Source organism: Populus alba, chromosome 19 (assembly GCF_005239225.2).
Source record: "Populus alba chromosome 19, ASM523922v2, whole genome shotgun sequence".
NCBI classification, from domain to species: Eukaryota; Viridiplantae; Streptophyta; class Magnoliopsida; order Malpighiales; family Salicaceae; genus Populus; species Populus alba.
The window spans coordinates 4,153,305-4,169,594 of record NC_133302.1 but is presented as its reverse complement, the minus strand read 5'-3'; the positions used below and the strand labels follow the sequence as shown (position 1 = coordinate 4,169,594).

General features: G+C 33.7%; 2 protein-coding genes across 3 annotated transcripts; both read left to right on the top strand.

Moving 5' to 3' along the window:
• The first annotated feature begins 1,487 nt into the window (after positions 1–1,487).
• Positions 1,488–7,974, top strand: LOC118052593 (TMV resistance protein N). 2 transcript variants are annotated; one of them, XM_035063586.2, is made up of 6 exons: positions 1,488–2,073; positions 4,244–5,345; positions 5,430–5,702; positions 5,798–6,712; positions 6,803–7,346; positions 7,445–7,974. In XM_035063586.2, the coding sequence occupies exons 1-5, from the start codon at positions 1,580–1,582 to the stop codon at positions 7,331–7,333; spliced, it is 3,315 nt and encodes a 1,104-aa protein (XP_034919477.1). In that variant the 5' UTR covers positions 1,488–1,579; the 3' UTR covers positions 7,334–7,346; positions 7,445–7,974. The 2 variants fall into 2 exon arrangements, with proteins under 2 accessions (XP_034919477.1, XP_034919476.1); XM_035063585.2 differs by having other exon boundaries at positions 7,442–7,963.
• A 2,329-nt stretch (positions 7,975–10,303) lies between these two features.
• Positions 10,304–15,899, top strand: LOC118052588 (probable LRR receptor-like serine/threonine-protein kinase At5g63710). The gene is made up of 11 exons (XM_035063582.2): positions 10,304–10,474; positions 11,968–12,138; positions 12,326–12,455; positions 12,647–12,718; positions 13,316–13,459; positions 13,692–13,757; positions 13,967–14,037; positions 14,116–14,259; positions 14,349–14,690; positions 14,805–15,199; positions 15,377–15,899. Exons 1-11 carry the CDS (start codon positions 10,456–10,458, stop codon positions 15,689–15,691), a joined length of 1,869 nt encoding a protein of 622 aa, XP_034919473.1. The 5' UTR covers positions 10,304–10,455; the 3' UTR covers positions 15,692–15,899.
• Positions 15,900–16,290: the final 391 nt, after the last annotated feature.

Genomic DNA, 16,290 nt, shown 5'->3' with positions numbered 1-16,290 from the left:
AAATCGAAAAATCTATAATTACTATTATTCTCTCATAAAATTTAACTGGCCTTTTGAGATTCGAAAATATGTTAATAACCATGGACAGACTTTTCTCTCCAAAACAAATTCAAAATCAATGTCGATGATTTTTGTATCCAGAATATAATTTGTTGAATTTTCTTTCTCATCTTTTTTTTTTTGCACCACTCTCTCCTCTCTCAACTTTTAAAAAAAAAAACATACTATACAAATAAAGTTAGTGTACCGAGATATAAATTTTGAAAAATTATAGAATCTAATTGCAAACTAACCTATAAATCATAAATAGTGAAATCATGAGAGAATATATTATAATGAATAGTATATTGAATATGGAATAATGAACTGAATTCCTCGTGTTCATTGAATAAATTGATACAATATTTATAGCGTAGCTTTAGTGTAAATAACGGAATCAGTTGTAAATAACAACCTTTTGTTTTTTGGAATAAGTCGATATATTGAAAGTTTGTTTTTTGGAATAAGTCGATATATTGAAAGGGCTAACCAGAAGGTAGCTAAAAACAAGATACATGAAAAAAAAAAAAATCACAATAACAAAAAAACAAACACAAAAAAAAAGGAAAAGAAATCACTGCCTACCATGCTTAGCCTATCATCTTCAACGTGTTCTTGATTGTCAGTGCAGTAGCGTGAGCATGAGTAGTTTCTTCCCAGTGCAGTATCTTCATTGTATCACTGCTGCAGACGTCTGCTTGGCTGAGTATATTCAACATAGTAGGTTATTATTCTTTTTTATTTTTATTTTCTAAATACTAATAATTATAAATGAAAAGTTATGTACATATGGTAATCTTTATGAATGTGTGATATAAGGTGATTTAGGTGTATTTGAAAGTATGGTAATGATTATTTTTTAAAGTGTTTTTTGTTTGAAAATATATTAAAATAATATTTTTTTATTTTTAAAAATTATTTTTAATATCAGTATTTTAAAATAATTTGAAAATATTAAAAAAATTAAAAAAAAAATTATTTTTTTCAAATATACTTTTAAAAAATTATTATTCTATCTATTGAAGATATAATTACACGCTTTCACAAGCATAAATCTTGCCTCCTGCATTAATATTCTCTGGAAAAAAAAAAGAGACAACTCGTATATATACGCTACTTTTCATTGGTCATCGCAGTTCGAGGGAGAATTAATCCTTCAATAACTTTTGCTATCAACAAGCCAGTGGGCATCACAGTACGAAAAAGACAAGTTTGTATTATAGTTATTTTTTAAATAATTTTTATATTAAAAATATATATTATTAATATTTTTTTATTTTTTTTAAAATTATTTTTAATATTAATAAATTAAAATAATTTAAAAAATACTAAAAATATATTAATTTAAAATTAATAAAAAAATAAAAAAAATTAAAATTTTTTAAAAACACTTTTAAAAGATATAAACAAACGCAATTGATGCTAAAGACGTCTTTGGCTGTCTCTCTCGGTAATTAAAGTGTCCCTCACATTAATTTTTGGAGTCATTAATTTTGTACCATTTCTCGTTTTCTCTCGCCACCATAGCTTTCATGTTACAATGACATCTGCGTCTTCATCTTCAAAACCGTGGATTTATGATGTGTTTTTGAGTTTTAGAGGCGAGGACACGCGAAAACATTTCACCGATCATCTATACTTTGCCTTAAAAGATGCTGGAATCAACACATACAGAGACGACAATGAGCTCCGAAGGGGTGAAGATATTTCGACGGAGCTATTAAAAGCGATCCAAAAGTCTAGGGTTTCAGTCATTGTGTTCTCAAGAAATTATGCAAATTCAAGATGGTGTCTTGAGGAACTAGTGAAGATCATGGAGTGTAGGAGAAGTTGTAGGCAACTTGTTTTTCCTATATTCTATGATGTTGATCCATCTGATGTAAGCGAACAAACTGGAAGTTTTGCCGAGGCCTTTGCTGGACATGAAGAGAGGCTTGTGCTCCAGATGGACAAGGACAAGGTGGCGACGTGGAGGATGGCTTTGACTGAAGCTGCAAATTTGTCTGGATGGGATTTGAGGAATGTTGCAGACGGGTAAGCACTCATAAAATTAACCATCGATCCTTACTAATTTAATTGACTTTATAATTTGAATTAATAGTAATTCTTATGTTATCGATGATATGATCTAAGTGATAAAATTCTCAAATTTGAACCTTTTGTATATAATAGTAATAATAAAAAATAAAAAATTGAACCATTTAAATTGTTTTTCTTTTCTACCATCCGAAATCGTATGATTGGGGCGCCAGGCATACAAAACTATTAAGGATGAAGATGTTAGTATTAAAAAGACTAAAATAAAGTATAATTTTGGTAGAAGAACTAACAACTTGCATGTACAAATATGCTATAAATTTTCAAAACAATTTCAATGAAACAAAAAAAGTTGCAAATGGAAATGATACCAAAGGAATCCTTAACGTGCGAGAGAAAGAGGTTTTTCTTATTTTTCTTGTTACAGGAGAAAGAGGCTAGTTGAATTCCAATATATAGAGAAAAAGTAATTAATAATACTAATTTTAATCATAAAATAGTTGTTCATAGTGTCAATAAATTTCTTTTAATAATGAGAGTTTCATTTAGGTTATTCTTCATTTTCCTTTCATGAGGAAGTAGATCTGCCCATGAGAAGAATTTTTGGTTTGGATTGATTTTAAATTTTTGAGTTGTTGAGACCATAAATAGGTTTAGGGTGTTTTTTTAAGTGTTTTGAATAAAAAATAAAGTGTTTTTTTTTCACAAAAAAAAAAAACTAAACCCCTAATTTTCTTATGACCCTTTAGTCACTGCATTTTGCAAATAGCAAATAACTTGTCATCTATTTAATTTTTTTTTTAATGGATGTAGTTCTACAATGCTCACACATGGTTCCTTTTAGACTTTTTTTTTGTTAAAAAAAACAAATTATATTAGCTAAAAGATAAATTTAATAAAATTTTTATTAAATCTAGTTAAAACCATGATCCAAGTACTAGGTTTGACAGATTAATTCAAAAAATCCGAGTTGATCTAATATTTTGTCGTCGGAATAATATTTAAGAAATTATGTTAGATTGAACTTTTTTAAAAAAACATTTGGTTTATTTTGAGTTTTTATTTATGATGTACTTTTTCTGGGATATATTTATTCAAATTTAATTTATATTAGGTAAAAAATAAATTTAATAAAAAAATTTTATTAAATCTAATTGAGATCATAACCCAACTCATAGGTTTGACAAGTTAATTTAAAACGTTCAGATTGATCCAATATTTTGTCTTATGAATAATTAAAAAAAATATTTTAGATTTAATTTAAAAAAAACATTTTATTTATTTTGAATTTTTCATTATGATATATTTTTTTTTGTGGGGTTTATTTGTTCAAATTAATTTGACTTCTACATAATTGTTATTGTGTGATTAATTAGACGGTAAAACTTGGGTTGATTAAATATATTGTCATCTAATATTTTTTTTTTTAAATAAGTTGATATGAAGAGTTTTTTAATTTGAGCATTTTTTTAAATTGACTGTTTCGGTTTTTGTAGGATTTATTGGGATTTTTTCGATATGCAGCATTTGCCAATGTATAAATCACTTCATTGGCTTGTGAGGAGTGATCGATCTTGAAAATCTAACCTGCACTTTTCAATTTTGAAACCGAGCAATTTGGACCATCAATTGGATCATTTTTGGGAAAGATTCATGTGATGCAAATCCAAGTTGATCTTCTCACATGATTCACAGACAACATCGATGATGATGTTGGCTCATATCTATTATATAATTAACCTCTGAAGAGGTATTATCTCATGTTTTTACTCTTAACCTCATAGTGGGTTTTGTTATAAGAACGTGCCTTTTGAAAAGAGAGCTGCTATCTAGAGCTTATTAGTTCTTAGGGACTAAACTACTAGTCGATTTGGTGTATGGATATCATCACTATATATCCAATTTATTTTTAAAAATATTTCAGTAAATAAATAATTTGAATAATTTAGGTAACGATACATACTGAGTAGAAGAACATTACTAGTAGATAATCCAGGGTTGAGGAACTAAATGGTGATCCAAGGAATATGAGATGTTTTGCATGGGGCTGGATTTTCTTCAGGAAAACTACAATTTATAAAATATTTTGGATTGTGCTTTACATAATACATTCTAATTGGCTGTTTTATGCTTAAAGTCTCACTATTTTGTTGACAATTATTTGCAGGCATGAAGCAAAATTTATAAAGAAAATTGTTGGGGAGATTTCCAGGGAACTGAACAGCACATACTTGTTCGTAGCCTTCTATCCAGTTGGGATAAATCCTCGTGTGCAACAATTGAACTTTTTGTTAAATGCTGGATCAAGCGAGGTCTGCATTGTAGGAATATATGGAATGGGAGGCATAGGGAAAACAACCATTGCCAAGGCCATGTATAATGAGTTGTTTCATAGTTTTGATGGGAAATGTTTTCTGGCCAACGTCAGAGAAATTTCACAGCAGCCAAATGGTCATGTCAAACTGCAAGAACAACTTCTTTTCGATATCCTGAAGACAGACAAGATTAAGATTGGCAATGTTGACAGAGGAATGAATATGATAAAGGAAAGACTTCACAGTAGAAGAGTTCTTCTCATACTCGATGATGTAGATAAATTAGATCAGTTACAAGCGATAGCCGGGAGTCGAGATTGGTTTGGTTCAGGAAGCAGAATCATTGTAACAACAAGAGATGAGCATGTTCTAAGAGTTCTTGGAGCTGATCGAGTATACATGGCCAGAGAAATGAATGACATTGAAGCTTTGGAGCTCTTTAGCTGGCATGCCTTTCGAACAAGCCATCCCGCCGAAGATTACAAGGAGTTGTCAGAACAAATTGTTGACTACTGTGGAAGATTGCCACTAGCACTTGAAGTAATAGGCTCTTTTCTTTTTGGTAGAAGTATAGCTGAATGGAAAAGTGCACTGGAAAAACTGAGAAGAATTCCTGATGATCAAATTCAGAAAAAGCTGCAAATAAGTTTTGATGGCCTGAATGATGACACACAGAAAGATATATTCCTCGATATATCCTGTTACTTTATTGGGATGGACAAGGAATATGTGTTACCAATATTAAATGGTTGTGATTTTTTCGCAGACATTGGATTTAGCGTCCTCACTCAGAGGTGCCTCGTATCTGTTAATGAAAAGAACAAGCTAATAATGCATGATTTGCTTCGAGATATGGGGAGAGAAATTGTTCGTGTGCAATCACCGAACAATCCAGGAAGGCGGAGTAGATTATGGATTCGTGAAGAAGTTGCTGACATATTGCGAAGAAACATGGTGAATGCTTTCAAACTTATCATCGTATAAATTCATGTTTTGAAAAATATCTGATCCTCACCTCTTAGCGTGGTTTATTGACAGGGAACTGAAGCAATCCAAGGGATGGCCATAAACTTGCTGAAAGTGAATGACATGAACGTGGATGTAAATGTGTTTTGCAATCTGCAAAACCTAAGGCTGCTCCAGCTCAATCATGTAAAGCTTGGTGGAGGCTGTGAATTTCTCTTGAGAAAATTAACCTGGCTCTGTTGGCATGGATTTCCACTCTCGTTCATACCTGATGGCCTCTATGGGGAAAACCTTGTTGCTATAGATATGCGACACAGCAACCTAAGACAGGTTAAGAATTCCAAGGTATGCTAAAACTATCAAATATTTATCTGAACTTAGTATGCTATGGTACAATATCAATTTCTTTCTAACTCCTGAATCTTGCTTCTTTTCCTCAGTTCCTTTGGAAGTTGAAGTTTCTTAATCTCAGCCATTCTCATTACCTATCTCGGACTCCCGACTTTTCCAGACTTCCACATCTGGAGAAGTTAAAACTCAAAGACTGCAGAAGTTTGGTTGAAGTTCATGACTCTATTGGATATCTTGATAGACTTGTTTTGGTAAATTTCAAAGATTGCAAGCAACTTATGAGGCTCCCGAGTAGCTTCTGGAAGTCGAAGTCTATCGAGACTCTTTACCTCTCAGGCTGCTCAAAATTTGATGAATTGCCTGAGGACTTGGGAGATTTGGAATCGTTGACCATTCTCCATGCAGATGACACTGCCATAAGACAGGTACCAAGTACCATAGTAAAACTGAAGAACCTCAAAGATTTATCACTTTGTGGCTGCAAAGGTTCAACTTCCGCAACATTTCCTTCACGTTTGATGTCATGGTTTCTGCCAAGAAAAAGTCCCAGTCCAACCAACCTGCTGCCACCTTCTTTTCATGGCTTAAACAGACTCACATCATTATTGCTCAGTGATTGCAATCTATCTGATGATGCGCTTCCTAGAGATCTTGGGAGCTTACCCTCACTAACCAAACTGGAATTGGACCGTAACAATTTTCAAAATCTACCAGCTGGTTTGAGTAGTCTTTTGAGGCTTACCAGTCTAAGATTGGACGATAACACCAGGCTACAAACAATTCCAGCTTTACCTAGAAATTTGGATACCTTGCACGCTTTGAACTGCACATCATTGGAAAGACTATCAGACATATCAGTAGCTTCACGTATTCGTTTACTCTACATTGCTAATTGCCCCAAACTGATTGAGGTTCCAGGATTGGATAAATCAAGGTCCATTACACACATTGACATGGAAGGGTGCTACGATATCTCAAATACTTTAAAAAATAGCATGCACAAGGTATTCTTCCTCTGTGTCTCTTTACTTGTTAAACATATTTTCCTATGTTGCTGTTAAATATATAAAATAAAAATGGTACTCTTTGTGCAGGGATGTATTACAGGTTTGGTACTTCCTGGAAATGAGATTCCTGCCTTGTTCAACTATAAGAATGAGGGTGCTTCAATATTTTTTAAACTACCTGAATTCGACGGCAGGAACTTGAAGGGCATGAACGTGTGCATTGTTTGCTCATCTCATTTAGAGAAAAAACAAACTAAAAGTATTACAATCAAATTGACTAATCATACTAAGGGTTTTACCAAGGATTCTCGGAGAGTAGCTGTTAACTTAGTAAAATCCTGTGAAGATCACCTCTGGCAGGGCCATATATCAAATAAGAGTTTCCAACTTGATAGTGAGGATGAAGTGAAACTCATTGTAGACTGTAGAAATACAATGATTGTGAAGAAGACTGGAGTATACCTAGTATATGAGCAAGATGAGGCAAAGCTTAAAGCTAAGAGAGGTCTTGATAGTGATGATGAGGCAGGATCAAGCTGTGATAACCTAGTTCTAGCAAAAAGATTGAGAATTGATACTAGTCCGCAGATCATTGAGGAAAACATGGATGTGGCATAGCTTCAGCCTTCAGGTTTTGGCGTTTTCATTGCTGTCTTTGATGAAGCTTTTGTTCAATTTAATGATCTATACATTATGCCTGTGTAGTAAAGGGTGTTTGTGACGCAGGAGATTCTGGAAGTGTCGAGCTACCAAATATGGAGTTGAAGGTGTTGGACTACTTTTAACGGGTACATTGGAAACAGTAGTCCAAGTGTCGAGCTACTAAAATTTATTTTTTGGTAAAATTTTCAACCCTATTTTGAACATCCAGTGTTTAATTTAAAATTTTATCTTCAATTATGAGACTTGTAGAACATCTAGGGTTTTCTCTCAAGTCGTTTAATTCACTTTTATAATAGTTTTGTTATTTTTGTCACGTTGTGGAACTAGCTTGTAGTAGAAGAGCTGTTTTTTTATATACAAGATGCTCCTCTTTGCGACCATAAACATTGAAGAATTTCTTGGTCATCTCTGATATTCTTTGCGTTTTATGCATGGTGGTCTATAGTTTATCTTTTTTGAGTACCGAATCTTCTATCAAGTTTGGCTCACAGTGAAAAAAGACAAAAGGTATGCTACATATTCTAAGAAAAGAAGTTTTGCACCAAATACTTTTTAAAAAATATATATTTAATTTATCAATACACATCATATTTCTGCATGAATTCTACTGATTTTTTTTAAAAAAAATTTGGTTAAAAAATACTACAATTTATAATTTTTTAAATTTTATTTTTTCAAATCATAGCCATAAAAACTACTATAATATCAAACACGTACTGATATGATGATCTGATTATGTCATGTGTCAATCACCAATCTAAAAGTGTATTTATTTTTATAATTTAACTTGTTTATATTTGTGGTTCAACATGATTTTTAAATTGGTTTTGGACTTAAAAAAAATTAAATTGATATTTTTTATATGTTTTTAATGATTTTGATGTAATAATATAAAAAAATAAAAAATATTATTTTTTTATGTGTTTTTAATTAAAAAATATTTTTATAAAAGTATTATGTGTATCGCATCAAAGTGAGAGTGATTTTTATAAATTAAAAAATAAAATAAAAAAATCTTATGGTGATTTTACAAAATTTGGAGGACTGAAATTTTATAATGGACTAAAATCATGAATCTCGTAATATAAAACTCTCTTATATTTCTCTCTTCGAAATTAATTAATCAAATAAATTATCAAAATGTCAATGTACTGTCATTTATCCACATAGAAAACCGAAAGTAGTGGTATAAACTATTAAAAATGAAGCACCAAATGATCATTTATGCTTTATAAAAATTAAAAATGAAGACCAATCATTCAGATATGCGGACACGAAATGTCCTTTTAACAGCTAAAGTTAAGCCATTACATGTGTTAAAGCAAGACATCACTCAGATAGATAAATACCTATGAAGTGTGCATTGAATGTTTAAAGCATAGTTTTTATAGCCGCTCAATCCCAGCTTAGATTTCAGGTTTTGATCAAATTATTGGGTTATTTGAATTAAATTTTTTTAAAAAAATCATAATATCATCGTTTTAGTAAAAAATAATATAAAAAAAATCAACGGTTTATAATTGAATTTTTAACCGGGTTAGTTAGATTATACCGAGTTTTTTCTTTTCTTGTTTTTTCTTCAACTTGGTTTGGTTCCAACCTCGAGTCCGGATCGACCTGCCGGGCCGAGCCGGCTTTTTAAAATTATGATTTAAAAGATAAAAATAAAATATAAATGTAAATTCATTTATGAAATATTTGGGATAATTATACAATGAGTTTTTTTTTTTTTTTTTTGAAGAAAATACAGAGAAAACATGTTTCTGAAAATAATATGATTCAATATTTTTAAAAATTTAATTTCATCACGGGACAGACCAATCATGTTGACATGTGGACACAAAATGTCCATTTAACAAATAAAGTTAAAGTTAAACCCTTACATGTGCATCACATTGTTAAAGCAAAGACATCCGGGGGATCGATAGATTCTTCCTCTGACAAAAGTGTGCACTAAGTGTGCATCTTGTCTCCGTATAACGGAGCATGAGTAAAATGTTGTCCAGTCCCTGCATTGTAAACAAGATTATAACTTAATCCTTCATGTATTAAAAATTGTAACATTTCTTAGTTTTTAATTTCCTGCAATAATTGCAAGCACAACGTTTGACAATTTAAATTATTGAAGAGGAACTTTGAGAGTGGGACTTTTAGGAGAAATCAGCACTTATAAAAATTCAACTTCATCAACAATCAAGAGACTAATTAAGTTACTTTAACATAAAAAAATAAAAAAATATAGTTATTAAACTCAGTTTGGTCCAGGAAATTGAACTAAAAAATAATATATTAAAATCTTATATTAAATCAGGTTTTGATATGAATCAATTTTAACATTAATTTGATCAAAATCAAGTGATCCAGTGGATTAATATGTGACTAAGTTGACTTAGATAAATTCAATTTAAATCCGACAAAGTCAAAGCCAAAACTTATAAGTTGAAATTACATAATTTGATTACAAAAAAATATTGATTAGGGTTAATTCAATGACTTGCATATTAACTCTTAATTGAATCAGGCAACGGGTATAACAAATATGATGAAAAGAACTAAGTTCGTTATTCTAAATATAAAGGACCAAGTTGAAACTGTGTTTAAAACCCAGGGACCAAGTAAATAAGTTATTCAATAAAGCATGGTTACCTTCAGGCTGGAAGCTTCTCTAAAAACACATACTTGTAGTCTTCTCATGGATATGCATGCCATTGCCACTATGGGCTAAACCAAAAAGCATCTCATGTGGTCTGGATATCTTAGAAGCAACAACACCAGCAAAAAAGTGTTCGTCATTATCTTTAATGCAATCCAATTGCAAGCAAAAGCAAAGCAAAGTTCAATTAGTGGGATTCTCATTCTCATCCTCCACCAATGACACCACTAGCCCCTCTCATATTCTATGCTATTGGCCTTTCAAAGAATCCCTTTCTTGCATATCAAAATGCTTTGTGGGTCCAATGCATTAATCATAATTTATTCCTTATGATAATCATAATAATGACTCTGTTCAGCTTCCTCAGTTTCTTCTTCTTGTGCCACCACCTTTTTTTATTCACTCATCGTTTGCTGCATTTGTCATGGCTAAGGACAATAGAGGTATGTTTCTTTTCTTTTCTCTGCTTTCTTGATCACACACACACACGAGAGTTTCAAGCGGGAAAGTCATGGAAGGCATGTTCTTAAATGTGAATTTTATAGTACTTGTTACATCAAAAGATTAATTTTGGTGTATTTCTTTCTGGGTTGCTGTCAATTTCAAAGCTTCTCTCTTTTGTTTCTTCAGGCTAGTAGTATTTATTTCATTTTTGTGTTTGTCTGTGGTGGGGGGTCCCTTTCTGGTTGAATTTGTTAGTGATGCTGAGGGATGGTAGACTCTGTTGATGTTCATTTGGATGAATTGGTTTGAGTTTCAGTAAACAAATCTGCTGTTTTTCACTACTAATGTGAAGTAGGAAGATAGAAGACAGAATATTTTCTTGTTCCATTGACCATTAACCATTTATGGTCCTGCAAAGTTTGTGGGGTGGCAGTAGTGGGAGAAGAATTTGCCTTGTCTCATTATGGTGTGTGGCGGGTAATAAATGGTTTCAACCTTGTGGAGGATGAGGATAATGGGAACATTTTTATGTTAGATAGTTTCTTCATGGAATGTGGATAAGCTTAGATTGAACTTCCCACAGCATGTTTAAGTAGGTGATTGAATTTTAGCTTTTCTGTTTTGGTGTGCTCGCCTTTTCCCCTTTTCACAATCTTAGGCAACATTAGGCTAGGTGATTGAGGTAGAACTAGAAGGTCTCCTAGAGGCTTGATGCAAAGAAAAAAGGTAACCTTTGCATATAAAAAAGTTAAAAACCAAAAGTGCATGATCTTAAGATAGAAAGTTATATTTTGTTGGAGGAGGCATAATGTATAGTACCATGCCTGGGAAATCAGAATTATGAATGCTTTGGTCTATTACTTTAAATGATTGGAGCATCCTGCTGTGGATAGAAATTCTGAAAAAAGTTATAGCTTAGTAGACCTAAAAGTGATGGAATCACCATGGTTTCACAGCTCTTTCTAGCAGCATGCTAATCTTTGACCACACCAGTCATTGATTTTGGAAAGAAAGAAAGAAAGAAAAGAAAATCAGGGTGTTTTGGACTTTGAACTCCAGGGAAAGTGAACAGCCTCTGCTTAAACAGTAACATTAGTTGTGTTGTTTGGTGCTTTGAACAGACCAAGAAACATCTTTAAGTCTTTAGTTGAAATGGAAGTTGCTAACTGTTCTTAACAAATGGAGAAGTCAGGCACCAAAATCATGGATGACAGCACTATTACTCGAGACAGAATGTTAATATGCTATAATGATGTAAACATTGGTTTTCTATACTTTATTTGTGCTTCATATGGTTGCCAGAAAAGCTGATATCCTTCTTGCTTCTAACGTATTTGTCATGATTATTACACTTTAATCCTAAGCTAATTTTAGTTTGTTTTAAAGCTCCAACATTTTATTGAGAATTTGATGTACATGTTGGGCGAGATAAGGGTCAAATTTTGATCTTATGATCTGCTCATGTAAACTCATAAAACTATTTCTTTATTAGGACATCCAAGTGGCGGCAAGACGTCTTCGACTGAATCTTTCTGCTACACCAAATACAGATACATGTTCGGAGTCTTTTCTCTCTGGAATCCCCTGAAGCTAGTTATCAACTGTCTTATTCTGCTAAATTTTTTGAAAATCACTATGTCAACCAAGGAACCTGACACTGAAGGTACAGTATTTATCTACGATTTTCATTAATACCGTGTTATCTGTTCCCACCAGATGCAGATGTTGGTGGGAAAATACAAGGCTTTGAGATACAGGCTCAAATTTGAAATGTCAAGATAATAGAGTGCAGGGTGCTGCTGCCTGTCATTAGTTTCTACTGACAAGTTTGAACTTTCTCTAATGTTTAGGTAATGCTTTAATAGATCTTATGCTGGCACTCAATGATTCAAACAGACAGATAAATTGGGATACAAATTTAGTGAGTCCTTGCTTTAGTTGGACTCATGTCAATTGCAGAAATGGACATGTTGAATCCCTGTAAGTGCCTGTATTTGGAGATAAACTTCAGTTTTGCCTATTTTAAAAACACACTTCTGATATCAAGAGGGATGGCTGCGGGATTTTTACTTGCAGGAGTGCTGCATTTTTATTCGAATCTTCCTTAATTGCTAGTGGTTTCGTGGGTTAATTTTGCTGTTTATTTACTCTCTGAATGTTCTAATTTGCAGGAGCCTGAATTCACTTGGATTTTCGGGAACTCTTTCACCTGCAATTACGAAACTGAAGTTTTTGGTTACCCTGTAAGTTTCTGTCTAGCTTGGAGGTCACATGGATTTTCAGTATGTATTTGCTTGAGCATTCGTCTATTTATCAATTTAGACAGTTTGCAAACGCAAATCTGAACCAAAGTATTTCTAGGACGAATTCATATCCTGATCCAATATTCTCATTTCATGTGGAAGTACTGATGGCAATAATTTACTCCATTTTTCAGAATATAAGATCCACCATCAACCAAACCTAGCACTTTCTCTGTTTTAGCATGTATAGAAAGTTTTGGGACTAAAATTGATGCAATTGAAGATAGAGGATGAATTTGAAATTGATGCTAATTTGGGAGAACAATCAGTTAAAGAAGAGACGAGGGTAGTTGGGATAGTGGGGAAACGTCTCCACTCCTTTCTATTTTGAAAGTATAATAACCAAACACGTTTATTTTTATGTCTCCTTCCCTATCTCTCTAACCAAACACGTTTTGGTCGCTTTTGTCTTGTTTTTTTTTGTCTTGAGACATTAACCGAACGCAACCCTGTAATCTTGTATTCTTTTATGGTTCCATGATGTATGATGGTGCTGAATTATGGCCATGTTCATAAAACCTAAAATTCTCCATGCAGGGAATTACAGAACAATAGTCTGTCAGGGCCCTTACCTGATTATCTTGGCAACATGGTGCATCTGCAAAATCTAAATCTTGCCAGCAATAAATTCAGTGGCTCTATACCTACCACTTGGGGTCAGCTATCCAATTTGAAATATTTGTAAGGATTCCTTTAACGCCTCCAGAAGAGTCATATTTCCTTGTTTTGTTCGTATATGCACGAAGCAGCAGCGTATCGTTTTTGTTATGAAAGTTTCTTAGAACATGGCTTTGTTTTAAATTTCAGTCATTTTACTGGTTCTACAAGGCTTTTCCGCAGTCTTGCTCTTGCAAAGATCATAATTCTGCTGTTGACTATTTTCATATTACTTACGATACCTTTTCTTTGACAGGGATCTCTCATCTAACAATTTAACTGGAAGAATACCGGGGAAACTCTTTTCTGTTGCAATGTTCAAGTAAATTTCATTAGAATTTTCAACTCTTCCAGCTTTTGTTTGGTTTTTATCCTTTAACCATATCTTTTCATCTTCTATCTCATCACTTGGTCGAGTGAAATCTCCAAACAGTTATATCATAAGTTATTAAATCCTATTGTCTGTTTTAATTTTAGGCACATAATTATCAAGCTTGACTTGCTTGTCATTAACTGTTATTTGTTTTTCAGTTTTACAGCAACTCATCTTGCTTGTGGCCTGCGCTTGGAAGAACCTTGCGTCTCGGGGTCTCCTCTTCAAGGTTAGTTTCTTGAAGTTGTCACTATTCTTTTCTTTGACATCAATCTCCGGATGGAGCTTAAACATGAGAACTTTGCAGTTTCAACCAGCAAGTCAAGACTCAAAGTAATTGCAACTTCTGCCAGCTGTGGTGCTTTCATTCTTCTGATACTCGTGGCTGTTCTGGCATACCGATATCATCAATTTCACAAAGAGAAAAATGATATCTTTGTTGATGTTGCTGGTAATTTTTGTTTTCCTCTTGTAGTTGAATTCGTTTCAATGTTGTTGTTGATTGAAGGTGCCTAAACTCCAGCTTTTACATGACTTTAGGTGAAGACGACCGCAAAATTTCATTAGGGCAGCTTCGGAGATTTTCTTGGCGTGAGCTTCAACTTGCAACAGACAATTTCAGTGAAAGCAACATAATTGGTCAAGGAGGGTTTGGAAAAGTTTACAAAGGTATCCTCTCAGACAACATGAAGGTTGCTGTGAAACGACTTGCAGATTATTACAGTCCTGGTGGAGAGGCTGCATTTCAGAGAGAAGTTCAACTCATCAGTGTTGCTGTTCATAAGAATCTTCTAAGGTTGGTTGGATTCTGTACAACTTCATCTGAGAGAATCCTGGTCTATCCATACATGCAAAATCTTAGCGTTGCATACCGCTTGAGAGGTATTTCTTCGAATACCACCATCTCTCAATCCATCTTTGAGATTTTCATGTTAAAAATAGAATTCTCTTCTTCTTCGAAATCGCTCCATGACAGTGACATATGTTACATTATAGAATTAAAGCCCGGTGAGAAAGGCTTGGACTGGCCAGCAAGGAAAAAAATTGTCTTTGGTGCAGCGCACGGATTGGAGTATCTACATGAGCATTGTAACCCTAAGATTATACATCGCGATCTAAAGGCTGCGAACATCCTGTTAGATGACAACTTCGAAGCCGTTCTAGGAGATTTTGGGCTAGCTAAACTAGTTGACACGAAATTCACTCATGTTACCACTCAGGTGCGTGGTACCATGGGTCACATTGCCCCAGAATACCTATCTACTGGAAAATCATCAGAAAAGACAGATGTCTTTGGATATGGCATTACACTTCTTGAACTGGTAACCGGTCAGCGTGCAATAGACCTTTCTCGTCTCGAGGAGGAAGAGGAAGTTCTTCTGCTTGACCATGTAAGACTTCTAAAACTTCCTGGTCCATTACAGAATCTATACTAGATATATCTATCTGTACATCAAAATTCCTGCTCGCAGAATGTTCTTTTTTGCTTGTTTGAATCTCATTCTACACATTCCTACGTGCTAGCTTCTGTTATGCTTGACTTAAAATGATGGAAATATGATGTACAGATCAAGAAGTTGCTGAGGGAAAACAGGCTTGATGACATCGTGGATGGAAATTTGAAAACTTACGACCGCAAAGAAGTCGAGACTATAGTCCAGGTTGCATTGCTATGCACTCATAGCTCACCTGAAGGCCGCCCTAAAATGGAAGAGGTGGTGAAAATGCTGCGAGGCATAGGCCTGGCCGAGAGATGGGCGAAGTGGGAGCAGCTCGAGGATGCTATGAACCAAGACTTGGCAGTGCTCATGTCTCAGCAATATATCTGGGCTGAAGATTCAAGTATTGACCAAGAAGCTATACAATTGTCCACGGCAAGATAGAGCTTCTCCAACATGCATGGAATCAATTTTTAGACAAACTAATGCATAGTTACTATATTTTATGCTATAGATTTTTGTACATAAGCAAGAAAATTACTTGAAAAATATACTATACCATGTGGCTGGCATACAGAAAATGCCAGTTCCATCTTCTATGTTTGTACCTGTTACAATTGCATGAGGATATATGGGATATATGGTTTGGGAATGGTCTGCCTCTGAGATTTCTCTTCAGGGAATTATATACTTTTTAGCCCTTTCACCTCCTCCATATGTCCAAAGAAGAAAGGATTGGAGACAAGACTCTATTGTTTGAATATTGCTGATTAAATTTCTTTATGTTGATAGGTTTAGTTAAGTTTAGAGAAAGATATGTATGTGAATTACAATGGATGCTAATAGCTGCAGCCATCCTTTGTATTTATATCTCTAGGGTTGTGTACAATACTAGAGTGAGGTATATTACACATGATAATTATCCTATATAAGGTATTTACATATATAAGGAGTCTATTCTAATCTCTTTCCATAATACACCCTGTCAAGCTGAAGGTGGAGATTCCACTCGAAGCTTGGATCGAAAAAGAGCAAACGAGACT

Bases quoted from the DNA above. Each gene is read 5' to 3' on its own strand.
- LOC118052593 (XM_035063586.2), top strand. From the start codon at position 1,580: ATGACATCTGCGTCTTCATCTTCAAAACCGTGGATTTATGATGTGTTT. The intron at 2,074-4,243 runs GTAAGCACTCAT...AATTATTTGCAG, and splicing joins TTGAGGAATGTTGCAGACGG to GCATGAAGCAAAATTTATAA. The intron at 5,346-5,429 runs GTGAATGCTTTC...GTTTATTGACAG, and splicing joins ACATATTGCGAAGAAACATG to GGAACTGAAGCAATCCAAGG.
- LOC118052588 (XM_035063582.2), top strand. The intron at 12,139-12,325 runs GTACAGTATTTA...TCTAATGTTTAG, and splicing joins CAAGGAACCTGACACTGAAG to GTAATGCTTTAATAGATCTT. The intron at 13,460-13,691 runs GTAAGGATTCCT...TTTCTTTGACAG, and splicing joins CTATCCAATTTGAAATATTT to GGATCTCTCATCTAACAATT.